The 25893-nt window shown below is 42.1% G+C and overlaps 1 protein-coding gene across 1 annotated transcript in view; it reads left to right on the top strand.

Moving 5' to 3' along the window:
- Nucleotides 1–2212: 2212 nt before the first annotated feature.
- slc44a1a (solute carrier family 44 member 1a) overlaps nucleotides 2213–25893 on the top strand; it is a 29143-nt gene continuing 5462 nt past the window's right edge. Inside the window, exons 1-11 of the mRNA XM_071407257.1 lie at nucleotides 2213–2484; nucleotides 2887–2976; nucleotides 3926–4068; nucleotides 5426–5562; nucleotides 5675–5768; nucleotides 5855–6024; nucleotides 6767–6856; nucleotides 7341–7489; nucleotides 12975–13161; nucleotides 15366–15534; nucleotides 15868–16024. Coding sequence (XP_071263358.1) covers nucleotides 2461–2484; nucleotides 2887–2976; nucleotides 3926–4068; nucleotides 5426–5562; nucleotides 5675–5768; nucleotides 5855–6024; nucleotides 6767–6856; nucleotides 7341–7489; nucleotides 12975–13161; nucleotides 15366–15534; nucleotides 15868–16024 — 1410 coding nt within the window. The 5' untranslated portion in view covers nucleotides 2213–2460. The remainder of the gene's footprint in view (nucleotides 2485–2886; nucleotides 2977–3925; nucleotides 4069–5425; nucleotides 5563–5674; nucleotides 5769–5854; nucleotides 6025–6766; nucleotides 6857–7340; nucleotides 7490–12974; nucleotides 13162–15365; nucleotides 15535–15867; nucleotides 16025–25893) is intronic.

Below are 25893 nucleotides of genomic sequence, written 5' to 3'. Positions count from 1 at the left end.
GGGTGGGAAACAGATCCACAATCTCATAAATGTTGCCGACTCTTATCTGGTGTCGGGGTGTTCTCCAAATTCACCACTAGGGGGAGGTATTACTCCAATTACATACATCAAAAGACTTATTATGGCCAGGAAAGTACTTACATTTATCATAAATATTCATAGTATTTATTCACGCCTATAGTGTCCCTGTCTTTACAAGTCTCCAAGATGCATTAAGATATCCTAATGCTATTTTGTTTGTGTATGTAGGGCAGACAACTGACTACTTGTATTCCAAATTTTTGTTGCAATATTGGATTACATGAGTTTATGTGGCCCATTCCCCCCCATGAAGGCATTTTCTGCACTTTTTGAGTTTAGGGGCTGTCTCACAGTGTCTGTCAATTTAACAACTTGCAGTAGAATATTTTTATACAACCATCCATTTCATAAATGAGAGACATTATAGATGTGAAAAACGTGGTTGTGTTTTGTTTTTCCTTGGGAATCTAAACATTTTGCAGTCCTTGCCACTAGCCTACAGGTCATTGCAAAATATGATATGCTGTTCTAGATCTGTGAAGAAGAGATTGATATATTGAGCTAGTAGATTGAGTGTCCGTTTGTATTCTATTTGGTGACAAAGCATCCTTCACTCATGCTGCTTAACATACCCTCGTAAAACGGACTATCCTACCGATCCTTGACTTCGGCGATGTCATTTACAAAATAGACTCCAACACTCTACTCAGCAAATTGGATGCAGTCTATCACAGTGCCATCCGTTTTGTCACCAAAGCCCTGTATACTACCCACCACTGCGACCTGTATGCTCTCGTTGGCTGGCCCTCGCTTCATATTCGTCGCCAAACCCACTGGCTCCAGGTCATCTATAAGTCTTTACTAGGTAAAGCCCCACCTTATCTCAGCTCACTGGTCACCATAGTAGCACCCACCCGTAGCACGCGCTCCAGCAGGTATATTTCACTGGGCACCCCCAAAGCCAATTCCTCCTTTGGCTGCCTTTCCTTCCAGTTCTCTGCTGCCAATGACTGGAACGAATTGCAAAAATCCCTGAAGTTGGAGACTCATCTCTCCCTCACTAACTTAAAGCATCAGCTGTCAGAGCAGCTCACAGATCATTGCACCTGTACATAGCCCATCGGTAAATAGGCCATCCAACTACCTCAACCCCACATTGTTATTTATTTTGTTGCTCCTTTGCACCCCAGTATCTCTACTTGCACATTCACCTTCTCCACATCTATCACTCCAGTGTTTAATTGCTAAATTGGAATTACTAAGGCCTATTTATTGCCTTACCTCCCTAATCTTACCTCATTTGCACACGCTATATATAATTTATTTCTATTGTGTTATTGACTGTATGTTTGTTTATTCCATGTGTTGTTGTTTGTGTTGCACTGCTTTGCTTTATCTTGGCTAGGTCGCAGTTGTAAATGAGAACTTGTTCTCAACTGGTTAAATAAAGGTGAAAAAAGAAATGTCACCATGTTTGTGTTAGTCTGGATACCAGTCTTTGTAGCTAACATTCCCCTCCTTGACATTCCTGTCATTTGCCAAAGAGACTGGCCTTTCGGAAATCTTCAAATATGAACATTCTGTCTAATAGCAGAACGGAGACAGCAACCAGGCGAGGTTTCTGTGTGAATCATCACCGTTTAGAGTGTTATGCTTCAGAATGAAATCATGAGATGCTGTCATCACTCAGGGCAGTGGGATTAGAATTGCCTTTCACACTGAATTGTCAGTTGACTTTGATATGCTCATTACAAATGGCTCTGGATGGTCAGTGCCATTATCACTGAGGTTCTTGCTGGAAGTTTATGGTGCTTTTGTTATGCCCTGTAGTAGCTGAACGTTTTTATTTGCCAAAATAAACAAAAGCACATTTGTTTCTTGGATAACTAAAGTCTGTGTCCACCAACACTCTAACATTTCAAAATACAAAAAAACAAACATGTTTTATTTAAAGCCGTTAGCAAATTCTGCAACTTGTATTCATGTCAAAAGAACATGCATTTGAATAGAAACATTTATTTCCATAAGGTGAATGTCTGCAATAAACTCTTTGGGGTTTTCACGGTTTTAATGTCAATGGGTTTTCAGTGGGGGTACAATTGCGTCCAACGTACAGTGAAAGTGTACCCAGTGCCACAAAATAATATTATTAAAAAACGTGTGATTGCAGCGACACTTCCGCCTCGGTCATAAGGAAAGTTGAACTCTTCCTGCTTTTTACCTGCAGTAAAAAGTAGGATATGCATTACACATCCTTGCGAAGTATTCCGTATTATCAATAGAGGCCATGGATGCAGCTGAGGAGAAGAGTTTGCTAAACAACTAATCTGTTTAGAAGCGCAGTGTAAAATACAGGCAAGGAAGTGAGGCGGGCACTTGAAACTTAAGCGATTGTGGTGTTTTGGAAGTTCCAGTCACTCCCTAAATCGCCTGTTAACAATGGGATGCTGTGGCAGTTCAGAGGTAATCGGGGTTCGGGATAATTAAGACAAAACTAACTAGCTAGACATTTTTGGATTTGCCAAATAAGTTGCTAACATTATCTGTTTTGGGATATCCATTTAGCTACGAACACGTACACGTTGTTGTCGACTGTAGATCCTTCGAGGCGTTGTCTTGTACTATATGTAGTAAGCCATAGTTGCTTACGTTTTAAACAACGGGCTACTTCCGTGTGTAAAAAGACGCTTGCATGTTAATTTGGGTGAAACTAAGTTATTTAGTCAATTACAGTACAGTAGTTGCTGTGTGTGGAAAAACTGACTTGAGCAACAACAAAAAAGCACGCCAGGTTAAACCAGTTTCGCGCATGCACCAGGTGTTCACAGATGACGATTTTGATTGTTTCTCAATTTTATTTGTTAGCAAAAGCAGCGCGAGTGGAAACCATTGGAGGATCGAAGCTGCACGGATATTCCATGGCTCATCATATTCACATTGTTCTGTATCGGAATGGTGAGTTAGTTGTGATTTCTTTGTAGACCACCATGGGCGCGTTCGAGCGGATCGCTTTTGTCAAGACGTTGACTAACCCTGGTCACGTTATTATAAAAAGTGTCCGACTTGGGACTGCATGACTTTTACAACAACCGTGTCATCAAAGGTCATGAACTTTAGACTGCAGTCGACTGGACATTTGTTCAGTTGCTCCTCACAACAGATGATCGATTATATTGACCAGATACTCTAGTGGCGGCTCTAATGAAAATACATGTCTTCAAAAATGGAAAGCAGTCAGGAGGAGGCAAGATCAGGTGGGACCATTCTAGCCAATGAGGGGGCAGATACGCGTGTGAATGAGCACAAGTTACCACAGCCACAAAGTGTATCGTAAACATTCATGAAAACAAACATTTGTATTTTAGTCTTAATTTAAGGTTTAGGGTTGGGCATAAGGTTAGCAGTGTGGTTAAGGATGAGGTTTAAAATCACATTTGAAGAATAATTTTTTTAGAAATAGGCAGGATTTATGACTTTGTGGCTGTGTTAATTAGTGACTACCAGGCAGAACTCTTAATAGTTGCCGGGATGTAACGTGGCCTAATTATATAAGTACACTCATAACAACCTAATTATTACAAAACGTATATTCGGGCATAATTTTTTTTTGTTAATGACATTTGACACTCATTAACCTCCATACAAAAACGTCACATGCTGGCGAAGACAGACTTTGGGCCCAGTTATCCCTCTCGCTTCGCCTCTTCCTCTCTGTCCTCACCAACTGGACCTTGAATTCGGAACCAAAGCATTGTGGAAGACAACCTTCAGTTTTTTTTAAGCAAAAGGCACTACATACAATAATCAGTATTTAACAGCATAGTTAAGTGCTACCCTGATATTTTTTGTGTGTGCATTGTCATGATGGTGATATCGTTATTAATGGAAGCTGCTTCCCCTGTAGGCCTGTATCGCTGGTTTCTCCATTTCCACGGGAGCTGCATCCAGGCTCATCTCTGGCTACGACAGCTACGGTAACACCTGCGGTCAGAAGAATGGCAAGATCGAGGGGGTCGAGCTCAGTGGCCGGGATCAGACCGACAACAAGTAAGTCGCGTTGGAAATGTGGAACATCTCGAGATGGATGCCTATCATGTAATAGCAAAGTAATAACTATGTTTTGGTCGAGCTGTCCAGTCCCATGACAATGTAGGCTCAGCAGGTTATGACTCCTCTCTCCTAGCCTGGTTAAACCAGACAGAACGTGGCCTTCGCCATTGTTCAGTGTGATTTAACCAGGCTAACTCTCTCCCTCTTCCTCCCCACAATCGACAAGCCTTTGTTGTGGTAGTTTAACACGCGCCATTTAACATTAGCGGTGCACAAACACGGATTTCATCATTTGGTAATCCAGTTTGCCACTTATACTCTCTTGCTCATCTGATGCACGGCCTGTTAAAGCTTGGATGCGCATTTGTTTTGTTGATGGGTTAACCACTGAGATCAGTGGGTTACAGAGGATTATAAACTGGGGGGTTCGAGCCCTGAATGCTGATTACCACGGGTATGACAAAACATTTATTTTTACTGCTCTAGTTATGTGGGTAATCAGTTTATAATAGCAATAAGGCACCTCGGGGGTTTGTGGTATATGGCTACGGGTTGTATCCAGGCACTCCGCGTTGTCGTGTGATAGAACAGCCCTTAGCCGTGGTATATTGGCCATATACCACACCACCTCATGCCTTCTTGCTTAATTATCTTGCCAGCACAGGGTGTTACTGTAGGACACTTTACTCTAAATCTTACTATACTCACTTCTTGTTACCTGTGGTCAGAAAAGACTGATGTGGGTCTGAAATGGCACCCTATTCTCTATATAGTGATAATAATAGTGCACTAGGGAATAGGGTGCCATTTCACATGCAGCCTGAGTGCAGCAATGTTTTGCATTAATTCACGCCCATGTTCTTTTTTTTTTTGGAAGATATTCGAATAAATTATTCAAACATGATTCAACTTTCTTTTTTTTGAGCTGCTCGTCCAGTAAGTTTCCATTCTAGCAGTCTCTAGGAACAGTTTCAGTGAGACAATGGGCTTTGTTTCAAAAGCTGGGCTGGTTGCCCATTGACGTTTTGAGTGAGGGGCAGCAGGGGCGTTTTGGCTACAGAGATTGGACTGTTTGATAAGCTGTATCCCACATCACATTTTACACAACCTACATCACAAAGTCTACTATGAAACTATACTTAGGAAAATGTGCAATTTATTGTATTGCAAGATGGAAGGGAACATTCAAGGATGTTACTCAAATTTGCAGATGTTTAGTTCTGTCTTACTTGGGCTCTTGGCTTCCTTCAAGGAGCATGTGCCATTGACCAATACACTCCATCTCACTCTTTTTCAGGATGTTTTTCTACTTCCCTCCATCCTAATTGAAGTCCTGTTCTTTGACCTTTTCCAGGTATGTCTTCTTCCTGGACCCCTGCAACATTGACATTCTGAACAGGAAGATCAAGTCCATGGCCCTCTGTGTGTCCAGGTGTCCAGACATAGAGCTCAAGACGTACACTGACGTCAAAAAGTTTGCGCTGCAAAATGGTGCGCCTTCCTCCTGCTCTAATCCGTACTGTATGCATGTATTCATTGGTCATTTCCACAGTGTGGAAATGAATTACGCAATGTTTATTTCCTATTTCTCCTCTTTACATAGGGTCGGAGCTCTGCTCGTATGACATCCCAGTCTCCAAGTATCCAAGCCACGGAGAGAGATCCAAAAAGTGCCCCAAACTCCCCGTGCCACCAAGGTACAGTCCTTTTTTTACCAGTGTCAAGTCACACTAGCGAGACTATGCTGATGATACCATTTCCCACATCCTCTCCCCTTGTGCAGTAATTCTCTCCCGGTGTTCCACCGCTGCACTCCTGTGGACATCTCCTGCTATGCCCAGTTCGCTGAGGCCTTCGTCACCTTCGTCAGTGACAACAGCATGCTGCACAGGGTCATCGCCGGGGTGATGGCCAGCAAGGAGATCATCATGGGCCTATGCGTGCTGGCTCTAGGTACTGTACATCCTAAAGTGGGAAATGTATGTTCTAGCTGTCTGTATAGCCTCGTAAAGCATTATTGTGTATATCCTAAATGACTTCTCTCTCTGTGTACTGCTTGATTTAATTGTGCCAAAGAGGCCTCTGCTCTCCACCTAGAAAGTTGTGTTTCCTGAGACAGGGTCAGGAAATCATAACAGGAAATGTCTCCAGGAGAGCTGACGGCATACAGGGCTCTACGCTGACCTTTTTTTAAAGTAGAAACATTTAGGAGCACACACAGAAATTTAGGAGCACACATAGAAATTTAGGAGAAAGATTTAGGAGCACACGTAGACATGTAGGAGCACAATGGAGAATATTTGAGGTAAACAAGCCGTTTTCTTTGTAGTAATAGTGCAAGCATGACCGTCATGAATCTGCGCTCAGTGTATTCTCCATGGTACTCGGGCTGCAGTGCAGTGAAGTAGCCTAATTATTGCAACAATTATCATCTGGGTGATTTTCATTCTAGGCGCACTAAATGAAAATTCCAGGTCGCACAGCAAAATATTTAAGCGCATATACGAGAAGAAGGTTGCACTGTAGAGCGCTGGCATCCAAAAGAAGTAGTCGTGTGTGTCCCCCCTTAAATGTACATGAAACATCACACAATTATGCCGTATGTTTCAATAAATATAGCCGTTATACAATAATAAGGCATTTTTTGTCATGACAATGGCTATGGTTTCATCTCTTTTATTTCTATCCTCTGTAGTCCTCTCCATAATCCTGATGGTGGTGATTCGCTACATCTCTGTCGTGCTGGTCTGGATACTCACCGCCCTCGTGGTTCTGGGCTCTATAGGTAAGCTTCCCGTTCATTTGGCTCTCAAACGTCTCTTCCTTCATTCTGTAGTGCTTAAAAATGTATGAAGAAACGTGTATTATAGCACACTTCTATTGTAAAGCCTAAAAGGTCGACCTATCATTATGTCAGATTGTGAAATGTGAGTTCAAATAAATTTTACCTCACAAAATTAGATTGCTTGCAAAAACACACTGCAAAAATTGAGCATGGACCAGAATGAGCCTCTCTCCTCACAATCCATTGTCCCTGCAGTGAGGAATTACCATCTCCAGATAATGTTTTTACAACTGCTCTCCGGATAATGTTTTTACAACTGCTCTCCGGATATTTTTTTTTACAACTGCTCTCCGGATAAACATTTTTACAACTGCTCTCCGGATAAACATTTTTACAACTTCTCTCCGGATAATCATTGTAGGGAGCTCAATAAGAAGTAGTAACAGTATGAAAGTCAGGAAGCCAAATGAACTGTGTGTTTCAGGTGGGACCGGGGTTCTGTGGTGGCTCTACGTGGACCACAGGACAAATCTGACCGACCAGACTGGTACCTCCCCAACACCCCAACAGCAGGTGGCCACAGACAACGTCCAAGCTCTGCTGGTCTACGCCATCTTTGCCACTGTCTTCACGGTACGTGTGTGTGCTTGTCGCCATGTGTTGTGATTGCTGTTTTATATGGGTAAGTTGTGTTGTGAGAGTGCATGGAGGGTTTATATTGTACTGTGTTATCAAGTATTTGCTCTTTCAGTAACAAGAAAAAGCCTGATGTTGACAGAGACAGGCAAGCTTTAAGTCTGGAAAACTGGAAAACCTGACCAACGCTTTTGCAAAAACGTGTCTTGATTCTGCAACTATAAAAGCCATAGTTTCTTCTGTAACACAGACAGAAATGACCTGACCCACATTTACATTTTAGACATTTAGCAGACACTCTTACAGATTTTTTCACATAGTGGGCTCGGGGATATTGAACCAGCGACCTTTCGGTTACTGGCCCAAAGCTCTTAACCACACGGCTACCTGCCGCCCCACCATTCCGAATCAGTGTTTTCCATATGTACCTGGCGTGGCCAGACAAATAGAAAATGTACACATACAGGCCCCCCGGGGGGGGTGTCTAGGGTGACTTGCCCCCTTAGGTTTGCTATTTTTTGTTGTTGTTGCAGAACAACCTATATTTTGCTGGCCTGTGGTACATTCTAATGCCTTGAAATACACAGCAAAATTTAACTTCCAAATTTTGAAAATTTGTTGTGGTATTGTGTGTAGACGTACGTGATTTTATAATTTAAACGACAGAAATGTATTAATTCAGTGTATTGTTAGTAGTTTGGGATATTGTCCAGGCCTAGGCCAATATGATCAGGACTATTTTCTAAATAAAATACCATTATTATTATTATTTTTTACATTTAACCTGTTTCCTCTTGAGATCGCAGTCTTATTTACAGTTTTACTGCAAGCTATGAAATGCCACAATGTATGTTCGTCAAATTATGTATTTTATTCACACAGAAAAATGTAAATAGCCCAATGCCCACGTTATCTTGAAAAATAAATGAAAGGTGTCTGTTAGCCTTATTGTTCATATACAGTGTAAGTTGATTTTGACTCCTCGTTAACACAGGCTACATTACCTGGGATGTGCAAATTCACGGCTCTACGCTGACATGTTTTACAAGGAGCACACAATTAAATTATTTGAAGAAGAGTGTTTTATGATAAATTACTCAAGTTTATGAATAAAAGTTTTTTGGGGTGTTCCATGCTCAATGAATTACAATCAATGTACCCTCTAATATATGACTCACATCTGAGACAAACATTTTCAGCTGCCACTGCCACTTTAAGGGGCGGGCCTCACATTTCTGTTTGTCTGAGAGAAAAGATTCTCTGACATCCTTTTGCTGGTAGCAGATGAACAACCTAGTGTGTGTGAACAAAACGATGTAAATAGCCCAAAAACATGAGGTCTAAGTCACACTAGTACACTTTTGGGTAAATTCAACCAACTTCTATGCCTGTGCACTTCTAAAAATGTATATTTCAGAACTTCACTCAGTGTGAACAACACTCCAGGCACTGTTGATGTGGTCCAGGCACTGTTGCTGTGCGCGAGGTGGGATGTATAGGATTCTACAGTGGCTTGTGAAAGTATTCACCCCCTTGGCATTTTTCTTATTTTGTTGCCTTACAACCTGGAATTAAAATAGATTTTTTGGGGCGGTTTGTATCATTTGATTTACACAACATGCCTACCACTTTGAAGATGCAAAATATTTTTTCTTGTGAAACAACACAAGAAATAAGACCAAACAGAACTTGACGGTGCTTAACTGTTCACCCCCCCCCCCCCCCCCCCCCAAAGTCAATACTTTGTAGAGCCACCTTTTGCAGCAATTACAGCTGTTAGTCTCTTGGGGTATGTCTCTATAAGCTTGGCACATCTAGCCAATGGGATTTTTGCCAGCTCCTTCAAGTTGGATGGGTTCTGCTGGTGTACAGCGATCTTTAAGTCATAGCACAGATTCTCAATTGGATTGAGGTCTGGTCTTTGACTAGGCCATTCCAAGACATTTAAATGTTTCCCTTAAACCACTCGAGTGTTGCTTTAGCAGTATGCTTTGGGTCATTGTCCTGCTGGAAGGCAAACCTCTGTCCCAGTGTCAAGTCTCTGGAAGACTGAAACAGGTTTCCCTCAAGAACTTCCCTGTATTTAGCGCCACCCATCAGTCCTTCAATTCTGACCAGTTTCCCAGTCCCTGCCGATGGAAAAACTTCCCCACAGCATGACGCTGCCACCACCATGCTTCACTGTGGGGATGGTGTTCTCGGGGTGATAAGAGGTGTTGCGTTTGCGCCAGACAGCGTTTTCCTTGATGGCCCAAAAGCTACATTTTAGTCTCATCTGACCAGAGTACTTTCTTCCATATGTTTGGGGAGTCTCCCACATGCCTTTTGGTGAACACCAAATGTGTTTGCTTATTTTTTTTCTTTAAGCAATGGCCTTTTTCTGGCCACTCTTCTGTAAAGCCCAGCTCTGTGGAGTGTATGGCTTAAAGTGGTCCTGTGGACAGATACTCCAATCTCCGCTGGGGAGCTTTGCAGCTCCTTCAGGGTTGTCTTTGGTCTCTTTGTTGCCTCTGATTAATGCCCTCCTTGTCTGGTCTGTGAGTTTTGGTGGGCGGCCCTCTTGGCAGGTTTGTTGTGGTGCCATATTCTTTCCATTTTTTTATAATGGATTTAATGGTTCTCCGTGGGATGTTCAAAAGTTTCGGATACTTTTTTATAACCCTGATCTGTACTTCTCTACAACTTTATTTAAAATTGAAAAGTAGCCTTGTGAATTTAAGTGCGAAAAAGTAGCCGGCTGAAAATGAGTCTGTAATCTGCTGTTTAAGCAGATGGTCGGCACTAGTGGAAAACACTGCATTCCTACATACTCCTATCTTCATTTGATAACTAGCACTGAGTAAATGTATTCACATCCCTATCCTATAACTGATAACCAGCATACAGTGCATTCTGAAGGTATTTAGACCTCTTGACTCTTTCCACATTTTCTTACGTTACAGCCTTTATTCTAAAATTGATTATTTTTTTAAATGGTCCCTCATCAATCTACACACAATACCCCATAATGACAAAGCAAATACAGGTTTTAGAATTTTTTTCACATAAAAAAAATATATAAAAAATGAAATATCACATTTACACAGGTCTTAATTTGTAAATCGGGAGGTGCCGGAACAAAAAGTGAGCACAAGAGGGGGGTGACCTGGGGAGCTCTGAGGTACTATTTTGCTTTTTAATAAAGCATTGCATGCTAATCGCATTTGTGTAGTGGCATAGAGCAGTAGAGTAGAGGTACTTGCAGAAGGTGCACACATTGGGAACATTTTCCCCAAACCCTAGGCTACTAAAAATCAGCTCTTTTATAAACGCTTTTCATGCAATTCTACATCATTTTACATGACTGGAGACTTTGGTACAATATTGTATTGAATCCATCATTAGCCTAGGCCTAGGTGTGTGGAGACATTGTAGGCTACAATGTGAGGAAGAAATTATAGTGCTAAAAATGCTTTCCAGTTTCACTGACTTGCCCAATAATGCACAGCTCACTCGCTGGTGATGGCAGATGCGCTTGTGCCAAAAGCCTATCTCACTTGTAAAACAATATTTGGAAGCATTTGAAATGCTGCGAAAGGCCTGTTTTGTCTGGCATGCTGTTTTTTCACTGACATATTTGCTGCGTGTTCCCAGCGGTAGGCTATTCCTTGTTATTGGGCTACAATCCACAGCTAGACAATGAAAAAAATATATATATATTGATCCTCTGTGGCTAAATTCTAGGCCTTTTCATGGTGTAGTAGGCTATTCTGAATGATTTCCTTTATTTCTGACAGACCGCAGTAATTCTATAACTTTTGGCTAATTTATTTCAATTTATCAAGGATGATGAAGTGCAACAATGGAGAGATGAGTTGCAGGCTCGTGTCTATCAGAACAGCGAGAGGGAGAGAGATCATAAAATGTTAATTTCATTGTAGTTATGTGAGGGATACTGGCGCGCTCCTCACACAGCCACGGCCACGCGTTGGTCTCAAACAGGTTACAGTGTTACGCAAACCATAAACCGGGATCGGCCCAACCTGAATCAACTCTTAGAATATTAGGCCCGGGCTGAAAATAAACTTTTTCACTTTTTTTTTTTTTTGTGGGGGCAGGAGAATGAACAAATATTTAACTTGAATTAACTTAGATTGCTTTTTGTTATGATCTTTACATTGCAAAAAGTGGAGAGAAAAAAATCATGCCTCGAGATGTACCGGATCCAGCCAAATAGGTTCCGGGAACAAAATAGTCCAAAACGGATATGTGCCAGATCCGGATCAAATTAAGCACAGCATTTACATAAGTATTCAGACCCTTTACTCAATACTTTGTTGAAGCACCGTTGGCAGGGATTACTGCCTTGAGTCTTTTTGGGTATGAGGCTACAAGCTTGGCACACCTGTATTTGGGAGTTACTCCCATTCTTCTCTGCAGATCCTCTCAAGCTCTGTCAGGTTGGAAGGGGAGCATCGCTGCACAGCTATTTTCAGGTCTCCAGAGATGTTTGATCGGGTTCAAGTCCGGGCTCTGGCTGGGCCACTCAGGGAAATTGTCCCGACGCCACTCCTGGGTTTTCTTGACTGTGTGCTTAAGGTCGTTGTCTGCTCTGGAGCAGGTTTTCATCAAGGAGCTCTCTGTACTTTGCTTCGTTCATCTTTCCTTTGATTCTTACTAGTCTCCCAGTCCCTGCCGCTGAAAATCATCCCCACAGCATGATGCTGCCACCACCATGCTTCACCATAGGGATGGTGCCAGATGTGACGCTTGGCATTCAGGCCAAAGAGTTCAATCTTGGTTTCATCAGACCAGAAAATCTTGTTTCTCATTGTATGAGAGTCTTTAGGTGCCTTTTGGCAAACTCCAAGCGGGCTGTCATGTGCCTTTTACTGAGGAGTGGCTACCGTCTGGCCACTACCATAAAGGCCTGATTGGTGGAGTGCTGCAAAGATGGTTGGGCGGCCAGCTCTAAGAAGAGTCTTGGATTTTCCAAACTTATTCCATTTAAGAATGATGGACGCGACTGTGTTCTTGGGGACTTTCAATGTTGCAGAAATGTTTTGATACCTTTCCCCAGTTCTGTGCCCCAACATAATCCTGTCTCGGAGCTCTACAGACAATGTCTTCGACCTCGTGGCTTGGTTTTTGCAAGTGTGGGACCTTATGTAGACAGGTGTGTGTTCCTTTCCAAATCATCTCCAATCAAGTTGTAGAAACATCTCAAGGCTGACCAATGGAAACAGGATGCACCCGAGTTAAATTTTGAATCGCATAGCAAAGGGTCTGAATACTTCTGTAAATAAGGTATTTCTGTTTTATTTGTTATAAACATTTCTAAAAACCTGTTTTTGCTTTGTCACCATGGTGGATTGTGTGTAGGTTGATGGATTTTTTTTTTTATTGAATAAAGTTTAGAATAGGGCTGTAACGTAACAAAATGTGGAAAAGGGGCCTGAGAACTTTCCGACTACGTCACATTGTGTGTGTATACCATTTTCAGGTGATCCTGCTGTTGCTGCTGTTCTTCATGAGGAAGCGCGTGGCACTAACCATCACCCTGTTCCACGTGGCGGGCAAGGTGTTCACTCACCTGCCTTTGCTGGCCCTGCAGCCCTTCTGGACCTTCCTCAGCCTCATGCTCTTCTGGGTGTCCTGGCTCGGAGTGCTCCTTTTCCTCGGAACCGCAGGTCAGAATAGAATACAACTCTGTCACATTGTGAAAGACATTTTTGTTCATGTTTTTATTTTCGCCTTTCAACAAGATATTTACATCCAAATAGACCGTTTTGGCGAGGATAAAAAATGTTTTTTTTTGCAGATTTGTTCCAATTATTTTATGCCCCGTAAAAGAGTAAGGTAGTGGACTTGCATCACTATTGAAAGTTTGGATACTGTACGTATGGAGTGTTTGGTTCACTTCATCCTGCTAGTGATGTGGTGATTAACCATGTAGATCCTATTAAATTACTTCATGGGGTGAAAATGGCAGCCATCTTGGTCAGGGACAAATCCAAAACCAGTTTAATTAGAATAAATGGCAGTAGAGGCACTTGATGCATTTCCTGCCTTTTACTTATGCAGGAAAATAAAAGTAAGGTATGTGATGCATCAGAAGTTGTGTAATGGAATTATAGTCAACCTCAAATATTGTCATATAAATACAATTTCTAAGTGTTTTATACACATTGTCTGTATAAATAGCCTCTCATATATATGTAAACGGACCATAAATGTCTCAGATTTTGTTTTCTTAGAAAGCTGTGAGTGCTATTATGAGTACATTTACATGCACACTAATAATTCAATATTAAACGGATTATGGCAGTAGGCAGAGTATGGACATAAGCAGAGTAAGGTGTTTACATTACTATCTTAATTCTCCATACGCACAAAAAGCTTATCTCTCAAAAATGTTGTGCACAAATTTGTTTACCTGTTAGTGAGTATTTCTACTTTGCCAAGATAATCCAGCCACATGACAGGTGTGGCATATCAAGAAGCTGACTAAACAGCATGATCATTACACAGGTGCACCTTGTGCTGGGGACAATAAAAGGCCACTCTCTAAAATGTGCAGTTTTGTCACACAACACATTGACACAGATGTCTCAAGTTTTGATGGAGCGTGCAATTGACATGCTGACTGCAGGAATGTCCACCAGAGCTGTTGTCAGAGATTTTAATGTTCATTTCTCTACCATAACCCGCCTCCAACGTCGTTTTAGAGAATTTGGCAGTATGTCCAACCGGCTTCACAACCGCAGACCACGTGTAACCACGCCAGCCTGCCCAGTCATGTGAAATCCATAGATTAGGGCCTAATGAATTTATTTAAATTGCCTGATTTCCTTAAATGAACTGTAAATCAGTAAAATCATTGACATTGTTACGTTTATACTTTTGTTCACTGTATTAATCTGACTATCCACCATAATCATTTTATTGTGTGCATGTAACCATGCTGAATATCAGTACTTGTTTAATTTACAACTTGTCTAAGGCCCATCATCAACTGATTTGAGCCAGTGTAGGACTGTGGATTGACTGCATTGTTTGAATGGAATGTTGGCATATTGTCAGTTAATTAGAAACATTTATGGAAACATTCCTCTACCTACTGTCTGGCCAGCTAACACACATACAGTGTAGATAAATTCTTCACATGCATTGTTTTACACACTATCTTATTACAGCGCTGGCAAACCATGGTTGACCAACATAAGGAGGTTCATGTCCATTCTAATTCTGTGATTAACACACTCATGGGACATTTTGGAACTGAAAGCGCATGGCTAGAGTGGCATGACTCGACGCCAACTCTTATTTAGATTCTTGTGTCAGTCTGGTGCTGTGGGTGGCAGCTCGTGCACACGGTCAAAGACAAAGTCTCTGAAATCTACCCACTACATTCACGATCTCCCTCATCAACAAGACCACCACCCGAGAAACCTCAATTGCAACAAAGCGTCAAGTTTTTGTCGAATTTGTCTGTCTACTATTTCCCTCCGCCTGACTTTTTAGCTGTTCCTGGATGTTATTCAGATTAGAGTTCGATAAACTAGATCACATTTGTTTTAAAGAGGGTCCATCAAACTCATCTGTGCTGCAGTGTTTGTTGTTGCAAAATGGGGCCATCTTGCTGTCTTAAATTTGACTCCAATCAATTTACGAGTTAAAATATTTTCCCCAAAAAATCTACCTGGAGCTTTCCAGGCACAAAATCATGATCCTTGAATGCCTTGCAGATCAGAGGAGATCAGCCTACCCCTAAACCTGCCTGTAGGGAACCCTGTAAAGAACGAGAAGATTGACCCCTAACCTTAGCTGTGTGCCCCTACAGGCAGCCCTGTGCAGAGTGACCTCTACCCCTGCCTGTGTGTAACCCCTACAGGTAGCCCAGTGCAGAGTGAAGAGGCAGGGCTGGTGGAGTATCGTATTTCAGGCCCACTCCAGTACATGGTGTGGTACCACGCTGTGGGCCTCATCTGGATCAGTCAGTTCATCCTGGCCTGCCAGCAGATGACCGTGGCCGGAGCTGTGGTCACCTACTACTTCACAAGGTCAGGAGAGAGTGTTGTGATGAAATGTAGTACATGTAACGGCATGCTTGTCATGTGTTCACTTGGAAATATCCCGTATCAGACCTTAGTCCAAAATATAGTTTTTTTTTCTGTCAAATACATTAGCTGCACTTAATTGAGCTTGCCTGGTGCATTTGAACCAATGGAATTGTCCCAAAAGTGCAAAGTACACCCATCTTAGCTACAGTACAGTGCCTGCCTTATTGGTCCATTTGTACGGATAATACTACTTAAACCCAAGTCTGTCCTGTATCAGTTAATTTGACTATTTCCAACTCTTCTTCTTTTCCTCTGTCCCGCGGTGGACATCAGGAATAAATCTCAACTGCCCATGACCCCCATCGTGTCGTCTATGCTGTGTCTGACCCGCTACCACCTGGGCACCGTGGCCAAAGGCTCCTTCATCATCACCCTGGTGGAGATCCCTCGCCTCATCCTCACCTACATCCACAACCAGCTGAAAGGAAAAGTACGTCCTTTATCTCATTCAGCTATGTCACCTACGTCCACAACCAGTTCAAAGGGAGAGTATGTAGGGTGTTCACGTACTGCTCTAGAATGTTGAGGAAAAACGGGGCAGTTCAAAAGGGTTCAACGAAATGAATGTCAAAACGTAGTTTTCTTTGCACTATGTCATTATAAATCACATAGAATGAATCATTACATTGTTCTCTACATTATAACCTTAATATACTTTTTATTTGATTTCATACTGAGACTAGGGTCTCTTTTACAGATGATTCCGGCATAAATACATCAAACACATACAACATTACAAAACATATGAAGAAAAACATTTATCAACTACAGTCGGAGACCTCTATTACTCTGAACTAACCAAGGGGGACCGGAACATCTCATTTCAGAGAGCTCTGGAAGTTGTTCCACATAAAGGGCACAAAAAAACTCAAATCAGCTTTACCCATCTCTGTGGAGACCGATGGTCCTCCAGGGTTATCCAAGCCTGGGACCGGGTTCGGTCATTTGGAAATTCCCTTTTGACCCACATTCAAAAGTGTCATACAAGCATGATGATCGATGCATAGGAAGTTTCTGCATGAGTGCTTTCTAGATTAACATAAGAAAATGCTGCTCTCTCCTTACATACAAAGAGACCCAACCCACTTTTTTGATACAAAACACAATGGTGAGTTCTAGAACCATGACCAGTAATAAACCTGTCAGAGGAAAGCCCATAAAATTGTCAGAGACTCCAGTCACCCAAAGTTATAGACTATTTTTCTCTGCTCCCGCACGGCAAGCGGTACCGGAGCGCCAAGTCTAGGACCAAAAGGCTCCTTAACAACTTCTACCCCCAAGCAATAAGACTGCTGAACAATTAATCAAATGGCCACCAGACTATTTACATTGACAACACCCCTCATTTGTTTTGTACACTGCTGCTACTCGTTGTTTTATTATCTATGCAGAGTCACTTCACCCCAACCTACATGTACAAATTACCTCAACTAACCTGTACCCCCGCACATTGACTCGGTAACGTTACCCCCTGTATACAGCCTCGTTATTGTTACTTTTTATTATTTTCAACTTTTAGTTTATTTGGTAAATATTTTCTTAACTCTTCTTGAACTGCACTGTTGGTTAAGGACTTGTAAGTAAGCATTTCAAGGTAAGGACTACACGCTGCTGGTAAGGTCTAGTACATAGTCTGTAACTTTTTTAACAATATGGACAATTCTCTATTGAATGAACATATTTGTATAAACCTTGAATTAATTAATCATTTTTTGGGTTAACACCTTCCTCTTATGTCAGTCACTGACAGTCCCTCAAAGAGGATGTGACAGTGTTTTAGCAACATGAAATCTTATAAAAATCTGTTCATATACACCCCCAGGAAGAATATGATATCTTTTGTTTACATTTTCTGACAAGCGACCACTTAGATATGGTTATTTTCATACTTGCATAGAATATTTGGGAATGGCGTAGAGTAAGGCATTTGTGAAAATGTTATTGTGGTAAAGCGACCGTGCGTTTGGACAATGTAATAGACACTGCATAAAACCTAATGACCAGGAAAACCTGGTTCAGTCTGCTTTGCAACAGGCACTGAGAGACAAATACACCATTCAGCAGGACAATAACCTAAAACGCAAGGCCAAATATACACTGGAGTTACTTACCAAGACGACATTGAATGTTCCTGAGTGGCCTAGTTACAGTTATGACTTAAATTGGCTTGAAAATCTATGACAATCCAGGTTTTAAAAGCTCTTAGAGACTTACCCATAAAGACTAACAGCTGTAATCGCTGCCAAAGATGATTCTAACACATTGACTCAGGTGGTTGAACACTTATCTAATAAAAATATATTAGTGATTTATTTTCAATTAGTGTGTGTGTGTGTGTGTGTGTGTGTGTGTGTGTGTGTGTGTGTGTGTGTGTGTGTGTGTGTGTGTGTGTGTGTGTGTGTGTGTGTGTGTGTGTGTGTGTGTGTGTGTGTGCGCGCCAGTCAAAAGTTTGGACACACCTTCTCATTCAAGGGTTTTTCTTTATTTTTTCTATAATAATTGTGAAGACATCAAAACTATGTAATAACACATGGAATAATGTAGTAACCAAAAAGTGTTAAACAAATCTAAATATATTTGAGATTCTTCAAAGTAGCCACCCTTTGCCTTGATGACAGAATTCTTGTCAGTCTCTCAGCCAGCTTCATGAGGTAGTCACCTGGAATGCATTTCAATTAACAGGTGTGACTTGTTAATTTGTGACATTTCTTCCCTTAATGTGTTTGAGCCAAGCAGTTGTGTTGTGACAAGGTAGGGGTGGTATACAGAAGATAGCCCTATTTGGTAAAAGACCAAGCAAAGAGAAACAACAGTCCATTACATTTGCTGACCTTCATGTCTTAATCTCATTTAGTCACTTGTTGTATTACATTTATTCATTTTTCTTCCACTTTGACATTAGAGTATTTTATGTCGGGTTGTTTATCAAACAGAATAACAAATCCATTTTAATCCCACTTTGTAACACAATGTGGAAGAAGTAGAGGGGTGTGAATACATTCTGAAGGCGCAGATGAATGATAAAGGACATACAGCATCTACATCCAAGTCTGTGGATGGCTGAGTACATCCTTTATTGTATTGACTTATACAGTATCAACATGTTGACTTATTTATTTTATTGAACCTTTATTTAACTGGGCAAATCTGTTAAGAACAAATTCTTATTTACAATGATGGCCTACCTAAAGGCAAAATGCCTACTGCGGGAACGGGGGCCTGGGATTAAAAATTAAATTAAATATAGGACAAAACACACATCACAACAAGAGAGACAACACTATATAAAGAGAGACCTAAGATGACAACATGGCAAGGCAGCAACACATGACTACACAACATGTTAGCAACACTACATGGTAGCAGCACAAAACATGGTACAAACATTATTGGGCACAGACAACAGCACAAAGGGCAAGAAGGTAGAGACAACAATGCATCACACAAAGCAGCCAGAACTGTCAGTAAGAGGGTCCATGATTTGAGTTTTGAATGAAGAGAGAAACTGTCCAGTTTAAGTGTTTTGTTGCAGCTCGTTCCAGTCGCTAGCTGCAGCGAACTGAAAAGAGGAGCGACCCAGTGATGTGTGTGCTTTGGGGACCTTTAACAGAATGTGACTGGCAGAACGGGTGTTGTATGTGGAGGATGAGGGCTGCAGTAGATATCTCAGATAGGGGGGAGTGAGGCCTAAGAGGGTTTTATAAATAAGCATCAACCAGTGGGTCTTGCGACGGGTATACAGAGATGACCAGTTTACAGAGGAGTATAGAGTGCAGTGATATGTCCTATTATGAGCATTGGTGGCAAATCTGATGGCTGAATGGTAAAGAACATCTAGCCACTCGAGAGCACCCTTACCTGCCGATCTATAAATTACGTCTCCGTAGTCTAGCATGGGTAGGATGGTCATCTGAATCAGGGTTAGTTTGGCAGCTGGGGTGAAAGAGGAGCGATAACGATAGAGGAAACCAAGTCTAGTTTTAACTTTAGCCTGCAGCTTTGATATGTGCTGAGAGAAGGACAGTGCACCGTCTAGCCATACTCCCAAGTACTACCTCAAGCTCTAAACCCTCAGCGGTAGTAATAACACCTGTGAGAAGAGGGGCATTCTTCTTACCAAACCACATGACCTTTGTTTTGGAGATGTTCAGAACAAGGTTAAAGGTAGAAAGCTTGTTGGACACTAAGAACGCTTTGTTGTAGAGCATTTAACACAAAATCCAGGGAGGGGCCAACTGAGTATAAGACTATCATCTGCATATAAATGGATGAGAGAGTTTCCTGCCTGAGCTATGTTGTTGTGAAGAGTGTGGGGCCTAGGATTGTGCATTGGGGTATTCCCTTGGTGACAGGCAGTGTCTGAGACAGCAGATTTTCTGACTTTATACACTGCACTCTTTGAGAGAGGTAGTTAGCAAACCAGGCCAAAGACACCCCAGACACCAATAAATGAAATCAAATTTTATTTGTCACATACATATGGTTAGCAGATGTTAATGCGAGTGTAGCGAAATGCTTGTGCTTCTAGTTCCGACAATGCAGTAATAACCAACGAGTAATCTAACCTAACAATTCCACACCTACTACCTTATACACACACAAGTGTAAAGGGATAAAGAATATGTACATAAAGATATATGAATGAGTGATGGTACAGAACGGCATAGGCAAGATGCAGTAGATGGTATAGAGTACAGAATATACATATGAGATGAGTAATGTGGGGTATATAAACATAAAGTGGCATAGTTCAAAGTGGCTAGTGATACATGTATTACATAAAGATGGCAAGATGCAGTAGATGATATAGAGTACAGTATATACATATACATATGAGATGAGTAATGTAGGGTATGTAAACATTATATTAAGTGGCTAGTGATACATTTTTACATACATTTCCATCAATTCCCATTATTAAAGTGGCTGGAGTTGAGTCAGTATGTTGGCAGCGGCCACTAAATGTTAGTGGTGGCTGTTTTTCAGTCTCTCAGTCCCTGCTTTGATGCACCTGTACTGACCTCGCCTTCTGGATGATAGCGGGGTGAACAGGCAGTGGCTCAGGTGGTTGTTGTCCTTGATGATCTTTATGGCCTTCCTGTGACATCGGGTGGTGTAGGTGTCCTGGAGGGCATGTAGTTTGCCCCGGTGATGCGTTGTGCAGACCTCACTACCCTCTGGAGAGCCTTACGGTTGTGGGCAGAGCAGTTGCCTGACAGGATGCTCTTGATTGTGCATCTGTAAAGGTTTGTGAGTGTTTTTGGTGACAAGCCGAATTTCTTCAGCCTCCTGAGGTTGCCTTACGCTGCTGCGCCTTCTTCACAACGCTGTCTGTGTGGGTGGACCAATTCAGTTTGTCCGTGATGTGTACACCGAGGAACTTAACTTACTACCCTCTCCACTACTGTCCTGTCGATGTGGATAGGGGGGTGCTCCCTCTGCTGTTTCCTGAAGTCCACAATCATCTCCTTTGTTTTGTTGACGTTGAGTGTGAGGTTATTTTCCTGACACCACACTCCGAGGGCCCTCACCTCATCCCTGTAGGCCGTCTCGTCGTTGTTGGTAATCAAGCCTACCACTGTTGTGTCGTCCGCAAACTTGATGATTGAGTTGGAGGCGTGCATGGCCACGCAGTCGTGGGTGAACAGGGAGTGCAGGAGAGGGCTCAGAACGCACCCTTGTGGGGCCCCAGTGTTGAGGATCAGCGGGGTGGAGATGTTGTTACCTACCCTCACCACCTGGGGGTGGCCCGTCAGGAAGTCCAGTACCCAGTTGCACAGGGCGGGGTCGAGACCCAGGGTCTCGAGCTTGATGACGAGTTTGGAGGGTACTATGGTGTTAAATGCTGAGCTGTAGTCGATGAACAGCATTCTCATATAGGTATTCCTCTTGTCCAGATGGGTTAGGGCAGTGTGGTTGCGATTGTGTCGTCTGTGGACCTATTGGGTCGGTAAGCAAATTGGAGTGGGTCTAGGGTGTCAGGTAGGGTGGAGGTGATATGGTCCTTGACTAGTCTCTCAAAGCACTTCATGATGACGGAAGTGAGTGCTACGGGGCGGTTTTCATTTAACTCAGTTACCTTAGCTTTCTTGGGAACAGGAACAATGGTGGCCCTCTTGAAGCATGTGGGAACAGCAGACTGGGATAAGGATTGATTGAATATGTCCGTAAACACACCAGCCAGCTGGTCTGCACAATTCTCTTTAGCAGGGCCACAAGAATGGAATGGTCTACCGTATCAAAATCTTTGGGCAAGTCAATAAAAATAGCAGCACAACATTGCTTAGAATCAAGGGCAATGGTGACATCATTGAGGACCTTTAAGGTTGCAGTGACCCATCCATAACCTGAGCGGAACCTAGATTGCATACCAGAGCGAATACTATAGACATCAAGATAGCCAGTCAGTTGATTATTGACAAGTTTTTCCAACGCTTTTGATAAACAGGGCAAAATAGAAATGGGCCTATAACAGTTAGGATCAGCTTGATCTCCCTCTTTAAATAAAGGACGAACTGAGGCTGCCTTCCAAGTAATGAAAACCTCCCCAGAAAGGAGAGAGGCTTGGCGATGATAGGGGCAGCAACCTTAAAGAAGAAAGGGTCTAAACCATCTGACCCAGATGTTTTTTGGGGGTCAAGTTTAAGGAGTTCTTTTAGCACCTCGGACTCAGTGACTGCCTGCAGGGAGAAACTTTGTAGCGGGGCAGGGGAAAAAGAGGGAGAAGCATCGAGGATAGTCGCATTGGAAGGGGTGGTAGACGAGGAAATGTTGGACGGGCTGACTTAATGAAGGGGTGATTATAGAGTTCAGCCATGTGCTTCTTGTCAGTAACAACTACATCAACATTAAGGGACATGGGCAGCTGTGAGGAGGAGGGTTTATTCTCCAGGTCTTTAACCGTTTTCAAGAACTTCTTGGGGTTAGACCCACAGAGAGAGAACTGCTCCTTTAGGAACTAACTTTGGCCTTCCGGATAGCCTGAGTACACTTATTTATCATTTGCCCGAACTATAGCCAGTCAGCCTGAGTATGCGTGTGCCGAGCCTTTTGCCAAATGTAATTCTTGAGGTAGAGTAACTCCAAGATCACGGTCGAACCCGGGGCTGAACCTGTTTTTTTAATTCTCATTTTCTTTATGGGGGCGTGTTTGTTAACAATACTATTGAACATATCAAAAAAGAAGGTCCAAGCGTCTTTGACAGAGGGGATCAAGCTGATTCTATACCATTTTAGAGAGGCCAGTTCATGAAGGAAGGCTTGCTCATTAAAGTTTCTTAGCAAGCGTCTATAACAAATCAGGACCTGTGGTTTCACTGAGAAGCCATTACGAACACAGGCTGTAAAACAGTGATCACTAAGGTCATTACAGAAAACACCAGACTGATACCTATCAGGATTATTTGTGAGGATAACATCGAGGAGAGTAGCCTTTTCTGGGTGCTTGGAGTCATACCTTGCGGGATTGGTGATTAATCTAAGAAAGGTTTAGGGAGTCCCATTGCTTTATGACCTGGTCAGGTGGTTTAAGCATATCCCAGTTTAGGTCACCTAGCAGGACAAATTCAGACTTAGTGTATGGGGCCAGGAAAAAGCTTAGGGCAGGTAGGGTACAGGCCGGTGCTGATGGAGGACGATAGCACCCAGCAACAGTCAACAAAGAGCTATTTGAAAGTTGAATGCTTAAACCCAGCAAATCAAATTGTTTGGGGACAGTCTTGGTGGAGACAACCGAGGACTGAAGGTGATCCTTGGTAAAGATTGCCACTCCCCCACCTTTTGGAAGATCTGTCTTGCCGAAAAAGGTTATAACCAGAAGGTTAACATCAGTATTCAAAACACTCTTCCTTAACCACGTCTCAGTAATAACCAAAACATCTGGATTGGAGCTGTGAACCCACACTTTCAATTGATCCATTTGAGGTAATAAGCTTCTAGTGTTAACGTGCAGAAAACCCAGGCTTTTACGAGAGCAGATATCAGAGCACAAATCAGAATTGGGTCTAGCATCAGTAGATGGGCCGAAGTGTACATGCACATTTCCAGATATCATCAACAGTAATACCAATCAAGGCACGGCAGAGGACAGCAAGAGCTCTGCAGTGCTGATTTATGACATCTGAATGTTCATCAGATGGCAACAAGATCATATTGTACAGCAATTTCATCAGGTAACATGAATACAAAGCCGGCGAGAGGTGGTTAGAATAGGATGGGAGGCCAAAAGTCTGTGTAACCAAAAGAGAGAGAGTCCCGAGTGTGGGAACAAACAGTCTGTCACACATTTTCCACAATTTGCTGTGTTACAGCCTGAATTCAAAATTAATTACATTTGTTTTTCTCACCCATCTACACACACAATAATGACAAAGTGAAAACATGTTCTTTAGAAATTATTGAAAATGTATTGAATTACAGAAATAACTAATTTACATAAGTATTCCTACCCCTGTGTCAATACTGTGTAGAAATGCTTTTGGTGGCGATTACAGCTTTGAGTCATCTTGGATATGCCTGTATCAGCTTTCCACATCTGGATTTGGGGATTTTCTTCCTTGCAGATTTTCTCAAGCTCTTAAATTAAATGGGGAGTGGTGGTGCACAGCAATCTTCAACTCTTTCCACAGATGTTCAATGTGTTTTAAGAGGCCCAGCCAAAGCTCAGGCTTAAGGACTTTCACATTCTTATTCTGAAGCCATTCCAGTATTGATTTGGCTGTAGGCTTGGGGTCATTGTCTTGTTGGAGCTTAAATCTTCACCCCAGTAGAAGGTCGTTTGCACTGTGACGCAGGTTCTCATCAAGGATTTGCCTGCATTTGGCTCCATTCATTGTTCCCTTTAGCCTTACCAGTCTCTGCCGCTGAAAAGCATCCCCATAGCATGATGCTGCCACCACCATGCTTCACGGTAGGGATGGTGTTAGACGGGTGATGAGCTGGGCTGGTTTTCTCCAGAGATAGTGCTTTGCAGTCACGCCAAAGAGTTACATTTTTGTCTCATCAAACCACAGAAACCTTTGCCTGTTTGCAAACTCCAGCCATGCTACCATGTGCCTTTTTCTTAGGGGTGGCTTTTGTCTGGCCGCTCTCCCATCAAGCCCATATTGGTGAAGTGCTGTAGAGACTGTTGTCCTTCTGGCAGGTTCTCCCATCTCAGCCAAGGAACTCTGTAGTTCTGTCAGTGGTCATTGGATTTTTGGTCACCTCCCTGACTGAGGTTCTGCTTGCCAGGTTGCTCAGTTTGGTTTGGCGGCCAGCTCTAGGCAGAGTCTGGGTAGTAACCTTTTTTTTCTTCTTTTTTTTTCACAATGATGGAGAAACTTTCAACACTCTAGAAATTGTTTTATATCCTTCCAGATATATGCCTCATCACAATTCTATCTCGGGAGATCTACGGACAGTTCCTTAGACTTCACGGTATACTGTAGTTTCTGCTCTGACATGCACTGTCAACTACTTTTTTATATAGACAGGTCTGTTTCTTTATAAATCATGTACAAACAATTGAATTGGCATACTCCAATCAAGTTGTTGTGACATCTCAAGGATGATCAAAGGAAATTGGATGCACCTGAGCTCAATTTGTAGTGTCATTGCAAAGGGGTGTGAACTTATGTAAATGAGATATTCCTGTATTTCAATTTGAACAAATTTGGGAAAAAATCTAAAACCATGTTTTCACTTTGTCATTATGGGGAATTGTGTGTAGATGGGTGAAATAAATTATATATTTAATCCATTTGAATTCAGGCTGTAACACAACAAAATGTGGAGTAAGTCAAAGGTATGAATATTTTCTGAAGGCACACTGTATATAGATGTGAATAATCAAAGCAACAACTTTTCATATTTCTTATTGAATTTAATTCCAGTTGAGTCTTGATTTTCAGTAAATATAGTTGAAGTTTTTCACAATTCCTGACATTTAATCCTAATAAAAATTCCCTGTCTTAGGTCAGTTAGGATCACCACTTTATTTTAAGAATGTGAAATGTTAGAATAATAGTAGAGAATTATTTATTTAAGCTTTTATTTCTTTCGTCACGTTCTCAGTGGGTCAGAAGTTTACGTACACTCAATTAGTATTTGGTAGCATTGCCTTTAAATTGTTTAACTTGGGTCAAATGTTTCGGGTAGCCTTCCACAAGCTTCCCAATAAGTTGGGTGAATTTTGGCCCATTCCTCCTGACAGAGCTGGTGTAACTGAGTCAGTTTTGTAGGCCTCCTTGCTCGCACACACTTTTTCAGTTCTGCCCACACATTTTCTATAGGATTGAGGTCAGGGCTTTGTGATGGCCA

Source organism: Salvelinus alpinus, chromosome 6 (assembly GCF_045679555.1).
Source record: "Salvelinus alpinus chromosome 6, SLU_Salpinus.1, whole genome shotgun sequence".
Taxonomy (NCBI): domain Eukaryota; kingdom Metazoa; phylum Chordata; class Actinopteri; order Salmoniformes; family Salmonidae; genus Salvelinus; species Salvelinus alpinus.
Note: the sequence above shows the minus strand (reverse complement) of the source record. Positions and strands in the feature narration are given on the sequence as shown.